The sequence below is a fragment of the Bos taurus genome, chromosome 2, assembly GCF_002263795.3.
Source record: "Bos taurus isolate L1 Dominette 01449 registration number 42190680 breed Hereford chromosome 2, ARS-UCD2.0, whole genome shotgun sequence".
NCBI classification, from domain to species: Eukaryota; Metazoa; Chordata; class Mammalia; order Artiodactyla; family Bovidae; genus Bos; species Bos taurus.
In genome coordinates, this window is record NC_037329.1 from 47,893,548 (window position 1) to 47,912,587 (window position 19,040).

General features: G+C 35.7%; 2 protein-coding genes across 3 annotated transcripts in view; one reads left to right on the forward strand and one right to left on the reverse strand.

Moving 5' to 3' along the window:
- The window catches only part of MBD5 (methyl-CpG binding domain protein 5), a 484,478-nt gene that overhangs the window by 196,705 nt on the left and 268,733 nt on the right, over positions 1-19,040 (reverse strand). The gene's annotated exons all lie outside the window — the stretch shown is intronic.
- On the forward strand, positions 2,506-3,544 carry LOC615626 (prothymosin, alpha (gene sequence 28)). Its single transcript, NM_001039953.1, is given in 1 exon segment — positions 2,506-3,544. A coding segment is annotated over 1 exon segment (330 nt). The 5' UTR covers positions 2,506-2,667; the 3' UTR covers positions 2,998-3,544.

Sequence of the window (19,040 nt, forward strand, 5' to 3'; positions counted from 1 at the left end):
GAGCTGGTGATGGACAGGGAGGCCTGGCGTGCTGCGATTCATGGGGTCGCAAAGAGTCGGACATGACTGAGTGACTGAAATGAACTGAACTGCACTGATCTTACCATATATATAGGAAACCTAGAAAAGTCTTTGTCTTAACATTATACAAAAGTCTTTGAACAATCAATGTCAGAATTTTTGAAGTTCTGTTTTATTGGTGTTTTATAATATTTGGCCATTATATCGCTCATTTCTAGATTACTGTTCTTTCATTTTATTATTTCTACTTTAAGACTCATTTCTAACAAATTAGGTTGTGACAGATTACCTAAATTAATCCCTGCGGTGAGTGGTAAACTACATGTGCAGTTCATCTAGTCGTCATCAGGGCTTTGTTTTCTTTGGAATGGACTTACATTTGGTGTATCTGTTGTAATGTAAGGGCCTCCCTGGTGGTCCAGACAGTAAAGAATCTGTGTGATGTGGGAGACAAAGGTTTGAACCTTGGGTCAGGAAGATCCCCTGAAGGAGGGAATGGCATCAAACTTCAGTATTCTTGCCCGGAGAATCCTATGGACAGAGGATGCTGGCAGGACATAGTCCATGGGATCCCAAAGAGTCAGACACAACTGAGATACTAGCATTTCATTTCACTTTCATTATAATGTAGTAGTGAGTCAACTGGTGCTACGTTTTATTGTCTAAATCTGTTACATAGAAAAATTATCTTTCTTGGCTGGAAGGATATTATTCATGCCAAATGAATACCAGTTTCAACACTAGCAGTCCAGTTTAACCAATGATACAAATGAATTTCCATCTCATTACTCTGAAGAAATCTATTCATCTTTTTTCAAAGTCTAAAGTTTATACATTCTCACACACACATTTTTTCAAATTAATTTATTTATTTTAATTGGAGGCTAACCCTAAATCAAATCCCTTATGACTATACAGTGGAAGTGAAAAATAGATTTAAGGGACTAAATGTGATAGACAGAGTGCCTGATGAACTATGGATGGAGGTTCATGACATTGTACAGGAGACAGGTATCAAGACCATCCCCATGGAAAAGAAATGCAAAAAAGCAAAATGGCTGTCTGAGGAGGCCTTACAAATAGCTGTGAAAAGAAGGGAAGCGAAAAGCAAAGGAGAAAAGGAAAGATACACACATTTGAATGCAGAGTTCCAAAGAATGGCAAGGAGAGATAAGAAAGCCTTCCTCAGTGATAAATGAAAAGAAATAGAGGAAAACAACAGAATGGGAAAGACTAGAGATCTCTTCAAGAAAATTAGAGATACCAAGGGAACATTTCATGCAAACATGGAGACAATAAAGGACAGAAATGCTATGGACCTAACAGAAGCAGAAGATATTAAAAAGATGTGGCAACAATATAAAGAACAACTATACAAAGAAGATCTTCATGATGCAGATAATCACGATGGTGTGATCACTGACCTAGAGACAGACATCCTGGAATGTGAAGTCAAGTGGGCCTTAGAAAGCATCACTACGAACAAAGCTAGTATAGGTGATGGAATGCAGTTGAGCTATTTAAAATCCTGAAAGACGATGCTGTGAAAGTCCTGCACTCAATATGCCAGCAAATTTGGAAAACTCAGCAGTGGCCACAGGACTGGAAAAGGTCAGTTTTCATTCCAATCCCAAAGAAAGGCAAAGCCAAAGAATGCTCAAACTACTGCACAATTGCACTCATCTCACACGCTAGTAAAGTGATGCTTAAAATTCTCCAAGCCAGGCTTCAGCAATCTGTGAACCATGAACTTTCAGATGTTCAAGCTGGTTTTAGAAAAGGCAGAGGAACCAGAGATGAAATTGCCAACATCCTCTGGATCATCGAAAAAGCAAGAGAGTTCCAGAAAAACATCTATTTCTGTTTTATTGACTATGCCAAAGCCTTTGACTGTGTGGATCACAATAAGCTGTGGAAAATTTTGAAAGAGATGGGAATACCAGACCACCTGACCTGCCTCTTGAGAAACCTGTATGCAGGTCAGGAAGCAACAGTTAGAACTGGACATGGAACAACAGACTGGCTCCAAATAGGAAAAGGAGTACGTCAAGGCTGTATATTGTCACCCTGCTTATTTAACTTATATGTAGAGTATATCATGAGAAACGCTGGGCTGGACGAAGCACAAGCTGGAATCAAGACTGCTGGGAGAAATACCAATAACCTCAGATATGCAGATGACACCACCCTTATGGCAGAAAGTGAAGAGGAACTAAAAAGCCTCTTGATGAAAGTGAAAGAGGAGGCTGAAAAAGTTGGCTTAAAGCTCAACATTCAGAAAACTAAGATCATGGCATCTGGTCCCATCACTTCATGGGAAATAGATGGGGAAACAGTGTCGAACTTTATTTTTTGGGGCTCAAAAATCACTGCAGATGGTGATTGCAGCCATGAAACTAAAAGATGCTTACTCCTTGGAAGGAAAGTTATGACCAAGCTAGACAGCATATTAAAAAGCAGAGCCCCACTGGCTGCTCTGAAAAGCCATCTTTGCATTGTTCCCGTCTCCGGCTTCCCTGATTGCCGCAGCCACCTCCGCCGCGCACCATCTCCGCCGCCGCGGGCTCCGGCAGCTTTACCGCCAGAGTCCTCGAACTCCCACTTTTCTTCTCAGTCCGTTGCATCGGATCACCGGAGTGCCCCATCATGTCAGACGCGGCCGTGGACAACAGCTCCGAGATCACCACCAAGGACTTAAAGGAGAAGAAGGAAGTTGTGGAGGAGGCGGAGAATGGGAGAGAGGCACCTGCAAATGGGAATGCTAATGAGGAAAATGGGGAGCAGGAAGCAGACAACGAGGTAGACGAAGAAGAGGAGGAAGGTGGGGAGGAAGAGGAGGAGGAGGAAGGTGACGGTGAGGAAGAGGACGGAGATGAAGATGAGGAGGCCGAGGCAGCTACGGGCAAACGGGCAGCTGAAGATGACGAGGATAACGATGTGGATACCAAGAAGCAGAAGACTGATAAAGATGACTAGACAGCAAAAAAGGAAAAGTTAAACTTAAAAAAAAAAGGCCGCCGTGACCTATTCACCCTCCACTTCCCGTCTCAGAATCTATAAACGTGGTCACCTTCGAAGAGTCCCACCCGCCCGCCCCTGGCGGGCAGCGCCACCCACAGACGACAGCGCTCTCCACCACCCAACCAAAACCACAACGTGAATTTGCAACAGGGGAGGAAAAAAGAACCAAAACTTCTAAGGCCCTGCTTTTTTTCTTAAAGTACTTTAAAAAGGAAAATTTGTTTGTATTTTTTATTTACATTTTATATTTTTGTACATATTGTTACGGGTCAGCCATTTTTAATGATCTCGGATGACCAAACCAGCCTTCGGAGCGTTCTCTGTCCTACTCTGACTTTACTTGTGGTGTGACCATGTTCATTATAATCTCAAAGGAGGAAAAAAACCTTGTAAAAAAAGCAAAAACAACAACAAAAAAAAACAATCTTATTCCGAACATTCCAGTAACTTTTTTTGTGTATGTACTTAGCTGTACTATAAGTAGTTGGTTTGTATGAGATGGTTAAAAAGGCCAAAGATAAAAGGTTTCTTTTTTTTCCTTTTTTTGTCTATGAAGTTGCTGTTTATTTTTTTGGCCTGTTTGATGTATGTGTGAAACAATGTTGTCCAACAATAAACCGGAATTTTATTTTGCTGAGTTGTTCTAAAAAAATAAATAAATAAAAATAAAAAGCAGAGACATTACTTTGCCAACAAAGGTCTGTCTAGTCAAGGCTATGGTTTTTCCTGTGGTCATGTATGGATGTGAGAGTTGGACTATAAAGAAAGCTGAACGCCGAAAAATTGATGCTTTTGAACTGTTTTGTTGGAGAAGACTCTTTAGAGTCCTGTGGACTGCAAGGAGATCCAACCAGTCCATCCTAAAGGAGATCAGTCCTGGGTGTTCACTGGAAGGACTGATGTTGAAGCTGAAACTCCAATATTTGGCCACCTGATGTGAAGAGCTGACTCATTTGAAAAGACTCTGATGCTGGGAAAGATTGAGGACAGGAGGAGAAGGGGACAACAGAGGATAAGATGGTTGGATGGCACCACCGACTCAATGGACATGGGTTTGGGTGGACTCTGGGATTTGGTGATGGACAGGGAGGCCTGGTGTGCTGCGGTTCATGGGGTTCCAAAGATTTCACCACGACTGAGCTACTGAACTGAACTGAATTACTTTACAATATTGTAGTGGTTTTTGCCATATATTGACATGAATCAGCCATGGGTATACATGTGTCCCCCATCCTGAATCCCCCTTCCACCTTCCTCCCAATTCCTTCCCTCAGGGTCATCCCAGTGCACCAGCTCTGAGCACCCTGTCTCCTGCATCAAACCTGGACTGGCGATCTATTTCACATATGATAATATACATGTTTCAATGTTCTTTTCTCAAATCATCCCACCCTCACCTTCTCCTACAGAGTCTAAAAGTCTGTTCTTTACATCTGTGTCTCTTTTGCTGTCTCACATATAGGGTCATTTTACCATCTTTCTAAATTCCATATATATGTGTTAGTATACTGTATTGGTGTTTTTCTTTCTGACTTACTTCAGTTGTATAATAGGCTCCAGTTTCAGCCACCTCATTAGAACTGATTCAAATGCATTCTTTTTAATAGCTGAGTAATATTCCATTGTGTATATGTACCACAGCTTTCTTATCCTTTCATCTGCTGATGGACATCTAGGTTGCTTCCATGTCCCAGCTATTGTAAACGGTGCTGCGATGAACATTGGGGTACGTATGTCTCTTTCAATTCTGGTTTCCTTGGTCACACATACATTTTTATGGTACTTGAATAAATATATAGTTGATGACTTTATGTCAGATAGGAAGTTTTACATTAAACTTGAAAAATTTAGAATTTGCCACCCAGAAAGCCACAGTTCCTTATCCAGAACACTAAGGACAAAACAGAGTCCTCATTACCTGAATATTCATCACTCAAGCCAAAGTTCTCACATCATAAAATTCTAACTGCATTCATCACTCACTGACTGTGGCCTACTCAAATATTCTTCCCAGCTCAACTCTAAAGCCTGTCCAAGTGAAGTAACTCAGAAAGAAGAAAACAAATACAGCGTATTAATGCATGTATATGGAATTTAGGAAAATGGTACTGATGAACCAATTTGCAGGGCAGGCACAGAGATGCAGATATAGCGAACAGACTGAGGACAAACCGGGGCAAGGGAAGGGTGGGACGGATTGAGACAGTAGCACTGAAACCTATATATTACCATATGTAAAACAGATAGCTAATGGGAAGTTGCTGTATAACACAGAGAGCTCAACCCAGTGTCTGTGACAACCTAGAGGGGTGGGATGTGGAAGGCAGGTTCAAGACGGAGGGGACATATGTGTTGTTCTTGTACGGCAGAAACCTACACCACATTGTAAAGCAATTATCATCCAATTAAAAAAAATTTTTAAAAACTGTAAAAAAAAAAGAAAAAGAGCTGTCATTACCCATAGTGACCAAAGTCCTGCTGATCAGTCTTTCCTTAATCACTGGATGATGTAAATGCTTATGTTCTTCAGGATGCTGTTTATGGCTATACATAATGTAATTCAAATTTTATTCACTTATAAAAATCAAAATTCATTTTATGACTTGTCCTGTATTATTATTGTTATCTAAAAATAAATGGTACCAGGACAAGAAATGTAAATGAAATAGGAACTAAAGATTTATGGTAAATAGTAGGGGCATGGGAGTGGAGAAGGAAGGTTTAGTAAGACTTTATTATGAAACGTATTAAACCAAATGCTATTTAAAGACAGGTTATAATTTAAACTGTTGGAATAACAAAAATCAACAAAGATTGAATAACATTTTTTTTCTTTTTTGTGATTTCTAACAGTTGATAACACAGTATGATATCCTGTCCTTAATGTTTAACTTTCTAGCATGCTTTTTGAAAGGTTCCTTTTTTACAAAAATATTCAGAGCACTTTTTCCAGTTTTCCCAATGGCCTTTCCAATCCTTTGATATTAAAATTATTCTTCTTTGTAGCACCCAATGAATCATCATCCATTTTCTCTATTTCATTTTAACTGGTCTAACTGGCTTTATGTGTGACTTGAGTAGTATTCAAATATCACTTTCATTAACTTCATGAAATTCTGCATTTCCCATTATTAGCTGAATCTAGCCTGTAGGACAGTTGTTTCCAGACTAAGTAAAAAAGAATGCTATTTTGGTTATCTATGGCTGATTTACATTTATAGTACAGAAAGAAAACATTTCAAATACTTTAGTCCAATTTTCTCATGTCAATCTTCTTTTTTTAGTAAATTCTCAAATGAAAATAAAAAACTGAAATATCATTCTATTCATTTCTAAATGTTTTGACACTTTGCGTATGTGCCAAGTCGCTAAGTCATGTCCAACTCTGCAACCCCATGGACTGTAGTCTGCCAGGCTCCCCTGTTCATGGGATAATCTAGGCAAGAATTACTGCAGTAGGTTGCCATTTTCTTCTCTAGGGTATCTTCCTGACTCAGGGGCTGAATTTGCATTTCCTGCATTGGCAGGTGGATTCTTGCACCAACCGGGAAGCCCCATTTTGACACTGGGTAGGAGGCAAAAGAGAAAAGAGAAGATACAAGTGCATCTGAACCTGGCAACATATAGTGAAGAGCAGTTACCCTCTCAAAGATATACAACTTCAACCTACACTACTTTTTCTGCTTTCCTTAGTTATTCAGAAAGACAGAGTGCTGTAAACTGAGCTGTCTATTTGTTTCAGGAGCAGATGGGAAAAATAGCTACTTTTAAATGTGATTAAAATGTGAAGCCTCCATTTAGTACTTATTTTTCTTTGTAAGCTTCCGATTTTAGGCTTAAGCAACTTTAATCAAGCGAAGATAGATCAGACAGCTGCTGCAGCGCTAGTCCACTGCTTATATCTCTTCACAGAGAATGCTATAACAACAAACAATTGCAGCAAACAATCAACTCTATCTTTTGCCAAAGCTGTGAGAAGAAGTTATTCATATGTTACTGGGGGGAGTCCAGTGAGGGTGTAAAACCTTTGAAGTGGACAGCAACTAGTCACTTATTAAAATAAAAATGCATTTACTATTTTGTATCCTGATTATGGTGGTTGTGACACAAAACTACATGATGTTAAAATTTATAGAATGAGACATCAAAAAAAGAAAGAAAAAAGTTTCTTTATGATAATAAGAAAACAAAGCAAGTGAGCCTAGCATGTAGGCATCAGGGTTGTGGACAATTTCAGGTTGATGATCACAGTATCTAATTTGATAATCACCCAGTTGAGACAGGGACCAGTCTCCAACTTTTGGAGAGGAGCACACCAAGGTCCCATGAGAGGGGAATGACTCGCCCAAACCCACATGGCCAGGAAGTAAAGAAGCCTGGACCAATCCAACAGGCTATATTACAGATGCCTCCACTCTCTATTGTTTAGACATGTTTGAAACAATACAGTTATTTTTAAAATAATGTATTTGCTCTTTCATCCCATAAATCCTACCATGGCAATTTATCCTATAGATATCTGACACATGTACAAAATAACAATATTCACTTTTTTTTTTTCCAGCTTACTATAGCAAGGTTTATGTCAGCAAAAGATTGAAAACAACTCAAATGTTGCTCTGAGGACTGATTAGATGAACTGTGGCTGCCGTCTATGGGGTCGCACAGAGTCGGAGACGACTGAAGCGACTTAGCAGCAGCAGTAGCAGCAGCAAGTATAATACTTCTAATGGAATATCATGAATGGTATTCTAAGTAAGAATGAAAAGCTTTCTATGTATTGATATGAAAACAAAATCAAAATAAAACTCCAAGATATACTGTTTAGTAAAAAAAAAAAAAAAATGCCAAGTGCAAAACAATATACAGAGTATGCTTCCATTTGTGTAAGAAGTGTAAGAATGTATCTATTTACACTGTTGTGCTTGTGTGTATAAACAAGTAGCAGAAAGATACATAAGGAACTATTAATAGCTTTGACCAGAGGGGTGATGGTTGGGGCAGATGGGGACAGGGGTGAAAGTAGATTCTCAGTGACTACTTTTTCATACTGTTTTGATTTTTGAGCCATATATGGAAAGATAAGAAGATAGTTAAGAAAGAGGTTAAAAAGAGCTGAGTGGAACTACAAGTTTACATGCTAACCTTTTGCTGGGCTTCAAGGAATTGTAATTTTAATTTAATGTTTATCTGGCTCTGGTAACAACAAAGCATGTTCCACTTGTTTCTGCTACATTTGCCTCTGGAGAAAGAAGGGAGAAACTTTACTGGAGACTTAAGGGGGGAACACATTTTCTTGTGATTAAAATAGAGCCATCGACTAGGGATAAATAGCTTAGTTCTTACATTTGTTCAGCACGGTCCACTAAAGGTATGTAATAATTTTATCTGAATAGGGAAGGAAATGCCTGTTCAGCTGACTTCAGAACTAAAATTAGGATTCCTTTATTGCTGTTTCAAACTGCTAAGAACTAAATATTTTATGCTGTGTTTGAAAGAGCAAAGGATTCTAAAACTTTGGTCTCAGCACTTAAATGGTCATATACAAACACTAGATAATGTATATCTACTTCACTGCCGTCCCCCCAAGAATCATTCTTCATAGACTCCTCACTGAGAGCTTTTCCTTATTACAAAAGTATAGGATGGACTGCAAGTGAAACTGACTTTACAGGCGTAAGGTAACCTGCTTTCCACATGAGTTGGGTAAAGCCGCTCTAACGATGGCAAGCAATCACAGCTTTTATTTCTAGATTGATGTACAGTTTACAGATTGCATTCTCATGTCTTATTTAACCCCTCCAAACACTGGTATGTGAGTACTATTATCTCTGATTTAGAAATTAAAAACTGAGGTTCAAAGAGGTGACGTTGCTGAATAAAATCCCACTTCCAGGGACTGGCAGAGTCCAGATGTATACCCAGATCTGATTCTGAACTCAGATCTATTACTGCACAGTTATATATAATTATCAAAGCCTGTCATAAATACAAACGTGATTAGTTTAGATATAACTAGTGATATTTATATCTGATGAAATGATTTAGTCTTAAAGTTGGTTTATTAAGGTTAAAAAAAAAAGAGTCAAAATGACCACTGAAGATAATTTAAATCACACATAAAGTATAAACATAGTATGGGGAGTAGACAGTCTCAGCAATATTTAATTTTATTTATGGTACAAATTAATATAACACATATACTAGGGTATATACCTAAAAATAATTTTTTTTAGGATTTTTAAAACCTTTTATTTTTTATTTATTTATTTTAAATTATTATTATTTTTTTACTTTACAATATTTTATTGGTTTTGCCATACATCAACATGCATCTGCCATGGGTGTACATGTTTTCCCAATGCTGAACCCCCCGCCTCCCACCTCTCTCCCCATACCGTCCTTCTGGGTCATCCCAGTGCACCAGCCCTAAGCTTCCTGTATCGTGCATCGAACCTGGACTGGTGATTTGTTTCTTATATAATATTATACATATTTTAATGCCATTCTCCCAAACCATCGCCCCCTCCCTCTCCCCCAGAGTCCAAAAGACTGTTCTATACATCTGTATCTCTTTTGCTGTCTCGCATACAGGGTTGTCATTACCATCTTTCTAAATTCCATATATATGCATTAGTATACTATATTGGTGTTTTTCTTTCTGGCTTACTTCACTCTGTATAATAGGCTCCAGTTTCATCCAATTCATTAGCACGGATTCAAATGTATTCCTTTTAATGGCTGAGTAATACTCCATTGAATATATGTACCACAGCTTTCTTATCCATTCATCTGCTGATGGACATCTAGGTTGCGTCCATGTCCTGGCTATTATAAACAGTGCTGTGATGAACACTGGGGTACACGTGTCTCTTTCAGTTCTGGTTTCCTCAGTGTGTATGCCCAGCAGTGGGCCTGCTGGTTCGTATGGCAGTTCTATTTCCAGTTTTTTAAGGAATCTCCACACCGTTCTTCATAGTGGCTGTACTAGTTTGCATTCCCACCAACAGTGTAAGAGGGTTCCCTTTTCTCCACACCCTCTCCAGCATTTATTGCTTGTAGACTTTTGGATCACAGCCATTCTGACTGGTGTGAAATGGTACCTCATAGTGGTTTTGATTTGCATTTCTCTGATAATGAGTGACGTTGGGCATCTTTTCATGTGTTTGTTAGCCGTCTGTATGTCTTCTTTGGAGAAATGTCTATTTAGTTCTTTGGCCCATTTTTTGATTGGGTCATTTATTTTTCTGGAATTGAGTTGCAGGAGTTGCTTGAATATTTTTGAGATTAGCTGTTTGTCAGTTGCTTCATTTGCTATTATTTTCTCCCATTCTGAAGGCTGTCTTTTCACTTTACTTACAGTTTCTTTTGTTGTGCAGAGGCTTTTAATTTTAATTAGATCCCATTTGTTTATATTTGCTTTTATTTCCAATATTCTGGGAGGTGGGTCATAGAGGATCCTGCTGTGATGTATGTCGGAGAGTGTTTTGCCTATGTTCTCCTCTAAGAGTTTTATAGTTTCTGGTCTTATGTTTAGATCTTTAATCCATTTTGAGTTTATTTTTGTGTATGGTGTTACACAGTGTTCTAGTTTCATTCTTTTACAAGTGGTTGACGAGTTTTTCCAGCACCACTTGTTAAAGAGATTGTCTTTTCTCCATTGTATATTCTTGCCTCCTTTGTCAAAGATAAGGTGTCCATAGGTGTGTGGGTTTATCTCTGGGCTTTCTATTTTGTTCCATTGATCTATATTTCTGTCTTTGTGCCAGTACCATACTGTCTTGATGACTGTGGCTTTGTAGTAGAGCCTGAAGTCAGGCAGGTTGATTCCTCCAGTTCCATTCTTCTTTCTCAAGATTGCTTTGGCTATTCGAGGTTTTTTGTATTTCTATACAAATTGTGAAATTGTTTGTTCTAGCTCTGTGAAAAATACCATTGGTACCTTGATAGGGATTGCGTTGAATCTATAGATTGCTTTGGGTAGTATACTCACTTTCACTATATTGATTCTTCCGATCCATGAACATGGTATATTTCTCCATCTGTTAGTGTCCTCTTTGATTTCTTTCATCAGTGTTTTATAGTTTTCTATATATAGGTCTTTAGTTTGTTTAGGTAGATATATTCCTAAGTATTTTATTCTTTTCGTTGCAATGGTGAATGGAATTGTTTCCTTAATTTCTCTATTTTCTCATTATTAGTGTATAGGAATGCAAGGGATTTCTGTGTGTTGATTTTATATCCTGCAACTTTACTATACTCATTGATTAGCTCTAGTAATTTTCTGGTGGAGTCTTTAGGGTTTTCTATGTAGAGGATCATGTCATCTGCAAACAGTGAGAGTTTTACTTCTTCTTTTCCAATTTGGATTCCTTTTATTTCTTTTTCTGCTCTGACTGCTGTGGCCAAAACTTCCAAAACTATGTTGAAAAAATAATTATATATATATATATATATATATATATATATATATATATTATTTACACATATTTCACTAAAGGATGGCTCTAGGTGAATTTATACAATTAAATGTGCATATCTGTATGATATGCACATTTAATTGTATATGTACATAAACTGTACTGACAGGACTTATGATCAAGATGACCTATTTGGAGAGCACACATTTTAGAGATTTTTCTGTTTAAAATACCTAGTAATTACAGATAAAGTATCTAGAGAAAAAAAATGCAACTTGACTGTAAAAATAACAGCTGGTTCACTGAGGGCTTACTGTAAGTCGCATGTGCTCAGTTACTCTGTCATGGCCAACTCCGTGACCCCATGAAGTGTAGCCTGCTAGGCTCCTCTGTCCATAGAATTTTCCAGGAAAGAACATATTAATATTATATTAATGTTTTATATATTACCACATTTAATCCTTTACAGATGTCTATGAGGTAGACACAAACTCATAAATACAGATGAGGAAACAAAATGCTTCAAAAGGTAGAATCACACAGGAAGTAAATACCAATGCCATGATTTGAATCCATTCACTTTAAGTCTAGAAATCATGCCCCTAGAATAAGAACTGTTCATACTCTTGTTTGATGCACCAAATCTATGACATTAAACAAGGCAGCAGAATGAATCTTACAGATATAACAGACAATGGTTTTGAAAAAGATTCATTCCTAACTTCCAAATTCTTACATAAAAACTGAAATGATAGCACTTATGATCAAGATGACCATAGTAGGGGAGCACGCATTTTAAAGATTTTTCTGTTTCATAAACCTAGTAATTACAGATAATGTATCTAGAGGAAAAAAAATACAGTTGTATAAAAAATGCTATGTTATAGAACACAAAGTGGTAGGCAAGGCCGACAGAATAGATTTGTTTGGTTCCAGGTCTGGTAGCAATCAGAGGCACCAAGGGTTGATACTGCATGGTGGTGGGGATTAAAAATAACTCCCTGGCAAAAGACTTGAGCAAGTCTCAATGCATGGACTCTATATTGAGGCATGGCTCCTCTATGAAAAGAGGCTGAAAAAAAGCTCTTAGAGCTAAAGGTTATAAAAACCCAAGCGACCAGAGGGCACAAAATTTACTTCTTAAAATCAGGCCAAGCCACATATTGACTCGGTGATTAAGGTAGAAAAACAGAGAAAAAAAGTTTCCCTTCAATATGAACCTGCAAAATCATTTCCAAAGTACATGAGGCAAATTAAAGCTAAGAAAAAAAGTCAACAACCTCAACAATTAGGAAAGTATGCACATCTACACTGGAATAGTGTCTATTTAGGTCCTCTGTCCATTTTCTGATTGGTTGTTTTGTTTTTTGTTTTTTGGATTTGAGCTGCATGAACTATTTGTAAATTTTGGAGATTAATTCCTTGTTTGCAAATATTTTCTCCGAATCTATAGCTGGTCTTTTCATTTTGATATGGTCTCCTTTGCTGTGCAAAAGTCTTTGAGTTTAATTAGGTCCTATTTGTTTATTTTTGTTTTTATTTCCATTATTCTAGGAGACAGAGTGAAAAAGATATTACTGTGATTTATATCAAAGGGTGTTCTGCCTACATTTTTCTCTAAGAGTTTTATAGTATCTGGCCTTACATTTAGGTCTTTAATTCACTTTGAGTTTATTTTTGTGTATGGTGTTAGAGAATGTTCTAATTTCACTTTATACATGTAGTTGTCCAGTTTTCCCAGCAACTTTTACTGAAGAAACTATTTTCTCTATCATATAGTCTTGCCTACTTTGTTGAAGATTAACTGATTATAGGTGCATGGGTTTATTTCTGGTCTTTCTATTCTGTTCGATTATTCTGTATTTCTGCTTTTGTGTCAGTATCACACAATTTTGACTACAGACTGTAGTTTTGTAGTACAGCACTGGGAACTCTACTTAATATTCTGTAATAACATAAGTGAGAAAAGAATTTGAAAAAGGATACATATATATATAACTGAATCATTTTGCTGTACACTTGAAACTAATGTAATGTTGTAAATCAACTATAGTACAAAAAACAAAAATTTTAAAAAGACTATGTAAAGTTAAAAGAAGAAAAAGTATGCAAAAACAAGTATATACATGAGGAATCAGAAAACACCTTAAAAATAAGACTTTAAGATTCACAAAGAAATATGTTATAAACAACATCTATAAAAATCAAAGGAAAAATAGAAAAAAATCAAAAGATAAGAGTAGATGTATATGGAAAAATTAAAAAAATAATTTTTGGAGATGAAAATATGCTAGTTGAAAAAGAAAATTCTAGTATATATAGAAATTCTTGACTGGATATAGTAGAAAAGACAGTAAACTGGAAGACAGGATTAAGAAATTCACAAAGAGCGAGATTCAGAGATGTAAAGAGATGAACATTGTGAAATAGCTATTAATGGTCATGGAGGACACAGGCTTTAACATATATGAAAATAGATTATTTCAGACATAGAATATAAAAGTCATGGCAGATAAGCAATATTTAGACATATGGTTGAGATATTTCTAGTAGTAAAGATCAATATGATATCTAAGATCAAAAGCATCATCATTAAATCTACAGAAAGATACATGAAAATAAATCCACACCTCAACTCCCACATAGAACAAATATAAGGATAAGAAAGCCTTAATACTATCAGAGAGAAAAAAAGATTATCTATAAAGTAATACTAATTAAATAGCAGATTTCTTATTGTATCTAAAATGCTGGAAGATAATAGAGCAAGATCTTCAAAGTGCTGAGGGAAAAATAACTGCAACCTAAACATTTAAAACTACTTACCATTAAGCAGTAGGGACAAAAATAAAGATACTTCTAGGCCTATAAGAATTGGTTTACCTGCTAGACATGTTTGTTGAAATAACTACTTCTTAAGGCAAGAAAAAACAACACAATGAGAGAAAGCATGGGGCATAAGACGTAATTGTGAGCACAGAAATTAAACTAATCTTTTAAAAAATAAAAGAAAGCAAAGACATTATTAAAATTCTAGAAAAAATTAAGAAAGTTGGAAGATAAAACATGCAGAGATTAGACGCTTTAACCTCTGAGCCACCAGGGAAGCCCAAGGATAGACTAAATGTTTTTAAAACAAGAGAAAATACTATAGTTCTTATGTATATGAAAATTTATGAGTCATGGTTAAAAAGGTCAAAATATAAAGTTACAGCTTCCAAACCAGCAGAGGAGAAAGAAAAGCAGAAAAAAATATCAGTTTAACAGATAGCATGAAAGGAGGAAAAAAGGAAAGGAAAATTAAATAAAACCAAAATAAAATGGCAAAAATAAGTCAAATATATCTATGCAACAAAGATAAATGCATTAAATTAACTTTTTAATAAATAATATGAGAATGGAATTAGAAAAATGAATCTAACTTCATAATGTTCAGATGAGATACACCTAGAATTAAATGATTCAGCAGTATACAAAGGAAAATGGAAAAGATATTCCAGGAAGAATTAGCTGAAAGTAAGAATGTACAAGATTTGAACAATAGAATTAATAAGTTTTTGTAGCAGTTATATATATATAACACAACAGCAAAAAATAGAATTCCTTTTAAGTACATGTGAGGCCATTTTGATAAAAAATGAGAACATATTAAACTTCAAAATAAGCCTCAAAAAGTATCAAAGAATCAGAATCATATAGACCAGTCATCTGATCATAATGAACTACTGATTCATGTAAAACCACAGATAAATTTCAACTGTATTACATTAAGTGAAAGAAGACAAAATCAAAAGACTATAGGTGATATAATTATGTTTATACAATAATATGGAAAAGATACAAACCATTGGTTTCCAAGGATTGGAGTTGAGGATATGAAAGACTATAAAGGCACACAAAGAACTTTTTGTAGGTGATGGATATTCTATACCTTGATTATGATGGTGAATAAAAGAAAGTAAGAATGTAGAAAATTTGAACAACAGAATTAATAAGTTTTTGCAGCAGCCATATATAGAACACAGCACCAAAAAATAGAATGAATGAATATGTACATTTGCCAAAATTTGCCAAATGAATATGTACATTCGCCAAAACACAGAGCTGTATACACTAAAAAGGTAATTTTACTCTATGCAAGTTATACCCTAATTAACCTGATTTCAAAACCCTGCTCAATTTAATAAATGTATTACTTCAGATGTACTTATTAAATCAGAAAAAATTTTAAAACATTTGATTAAATGTTTCAATCAAAGATCTGGAGAAGGAAATGGCAACCCACTCCAGTATCCTTGTCTGGAAAATCCCATGGACAGAGGAGCCTAGTGGGCTGCAGTCCATGGGGTCGCAAAGTGCTGGGCACGACTGAGTGACTAACACTTCACTTCTTCAATCAAAGAAGTGAGAATAAAAGAGTTAAATATAAGAAAGAAGAAGGGAGGAAAGGATAAAGATAATATAAACCAATCTCTAGTCAGATTCATGAAGAAAGCAAACAAAACATATTATGAATGAGAAGGGGACACTATCATACATAGATATGAAAAATAACAAAATATTAAAAACAACTTTAGGAGGTATTTGATACTATGGAGGAACTGTACAAGCTATGCCTATTTTTTTTTAATCTCTAAGTAAAGGGGTAGGTTTTAAAAATGCTTCATAGTGTCATAATACAATCGAATTTTAATGATCTATATTCCTCTTGAGACCTCACCAGGTCTCAAGAGATTTTCCCTACTCAAATCTCACACATCTCTTCAGTCCCAAGGCTCTGAGATTTCCGTAAGTTGTTCCCATTTCTCATAACTGCTCTCTAATTGCCTTCTCTACATGATTATTGTCCACTCAATCAGACTTTACGCTTACTTTGCATTCTCAGATGCGCTTAACAAAATGCTCTATAAATACTGTAAATAACAACTGAAAATTGTTCTTCAAGAATGATGTTGAAGAAGGGAAGACACAATTGCTCTCTAAAGTTACAAAAGTTAACTCAACTGAGTATACTAAAACTAGAAAAAAAGATAAGCTTTCTCTTTTCCTCTTCCTTGGGTTTCAAGTTTTTGAAAGGACTAATAGAATCTTTATCAATTTCTGAACTCCTGGTACCAGATACATATAGGACTGTTCTTTATGTTAAGAAAACAAACAAAAAACACACTCCATCATATACATGAAAATACAGTGTTTGTTCTGAAGAGTCACACTAAATAGTTACCTACAGAAGGGATGTATGTCAAGAAAGAGCATATCACTTAGAAAAAAAAATCTAAATTGTAACTAATGGCAATTCATAATTCTCGACTGGAAACTAGACTGGAGAAAAAAAAAACTACTATTAACAGGACAGTGTTGAAATAATCGCCAAATCTGAATATAGATTGTGTATTAGATAACATTTTATCAATGTTAAGTTTAAACTTTCTGACTTCAGTAACTGTTTTAAGTCATGTAAAAGAATGTTCTTATTTCAGGAGATACCTACAGAAATATTTAGACAAAAGTTTAGCTAAATAATAATAATGGTTTAGCCAAATAATAAGTGACGCATGGATATGATAAGAGATAAACCAAATGTGGTAAATGTGAAAAACAGATCAAGGTGAAGAGTATAATGATATTAATTAAACTATTCTTCCCAATATTCTGTAGCTTTGAGATTTTTCAAAATCAAAAATTTTTTAAATAGTCAAATATATAAGTATCCAAGAAATATTTCAAATTAAATCAGAACATTTATAAATATATGAAATCAGTAAATATATCCTAAAATTAAAATATAATCACCAAATTTATAAAAAATAATAAATGCTATAAGCAGCAAATATTTGAATTTAGAAGATTATTTTGAGAACTTCTCCTAGAATTCAAACTAAAAGAAAAAAGAAATAAAAGACAAAGAGAAAGTGATTTAGAGGATTATTGTTGTTTAGTCGCTAAGTTGTGTCTGACTCTTACAACCCCCATGACTGCAGCCCACTAGGCTTCTCTGTCCATGGGATTTCCCATGCAGGAATAATGGAGTGGGTTGCCATTTCTTTCTCCATGGGGTTCCCGACCCAGGGATTGAACCCGTCTCCTTCATTGTCAGGTGGATTCTTTATAACTGTGCCACCAGGGAAGCCCAATTAAGAGAGTATGATGGTTAATTTTATGTTTCAACTTGGCTGCACTGTGCACACTGGTGCACAGTGATTTGATCAAATACCAGTCAAGATATTCCTGTGAAGGTAATTTTTAGATGTAATCAACATTTAAAATCAATCGATGTTTAATAAATCACAGAATTCTGGTAATGTGGGTAGGTTTCATTTAATCAGTTGAAGGAATCTAGAGGAAAGACTGAGGTCCTCCAAGAAGGAATAAATTCTATCTACAGACTACTTTGGGATACGAGGCTGAAACCATCTCCTGCTGGAATTTTCAGACTGAAATCTGCCTACAGATTTCAGACTTGTCTGTCAGCTGCCACAACTGCACAAAAATTTTCTTTAAAATAAATCTCTTTATGTAAAGTAATCTCTTTATACCTATGAATATGTATATATACATCCACATGTATATGTATATATATATATACATATATACATCCCATTGTTTCTCTGGAGAACCCTCATACAGGGGATAAACCCAGGAGGTCCAGTATAATTCGATGCACGATACTGGATGCTTGGGGCTAGTGCACTGGGACGACCCAGAGGGATGGTATGAGGAGGGAGGAGGGAGGAGGGTTCAGGATGGGGAACACATGTATACCTGTGGCGGATTCATTTTGATATTTGGCAAAACTAATACAATTATGTAAAGTTTAAAAATAAAATAAAATTAGAAAAAAAAAAAGAATTTGAGTAGGAGAAGAGATAGTAGGTGAGACGGAAGCAATAGTCAAATAAATGATACTAGAAATTTTCCTGAGATAAAATAAAATATGAATTTTTTACAATAAAAAGGGTTACTGAAACTTAGGCAAAGAAGACTTAACTTTTAGAAAGTCCTGGTGATACACTTTAATAAAGAAAAGACAAAACCCTATATGGGCTTCAAGCAGAAAAAAACAGCACTTAAAATGAAAAACATCAGATTGACAACAGACTTCTCTCATACCATATGTAATAGTACACAACGGACCATAATCAATTAGTTTTTAAAAGTAAAAGATTTCTACCCAAGAATCTAAAACTAGCCTAGCTCTATTATTCATTTTGGAAGACACAAAGGTATTTCACAGTCATTCAAAGACTCAGAAACTTTATCATCCATCATGAAAACAAATGAGTTTAAGAAATGCAAAATATTTTAATAATGAAGTATCACCAATAAAACTATTAAAACTTTGGGTTATACACCCAAGTTAACATGGTTCAAAGGCAAATAACACGTTAAAATAATAATTTAACAAAGTTTACATCATGTGAAAAAGATAACACTGATTTAAAGCTAAGAGTCAACATTATTGCAAAAAAAAAGTGGTATGTGTGCACACACACAAAATGTGTGTGTGTTTGCAACAAGGGTAAAAATGAGAATAAGTAAAATGTTGAATCTCTCATTGTACTTATGGGGAACTTATTA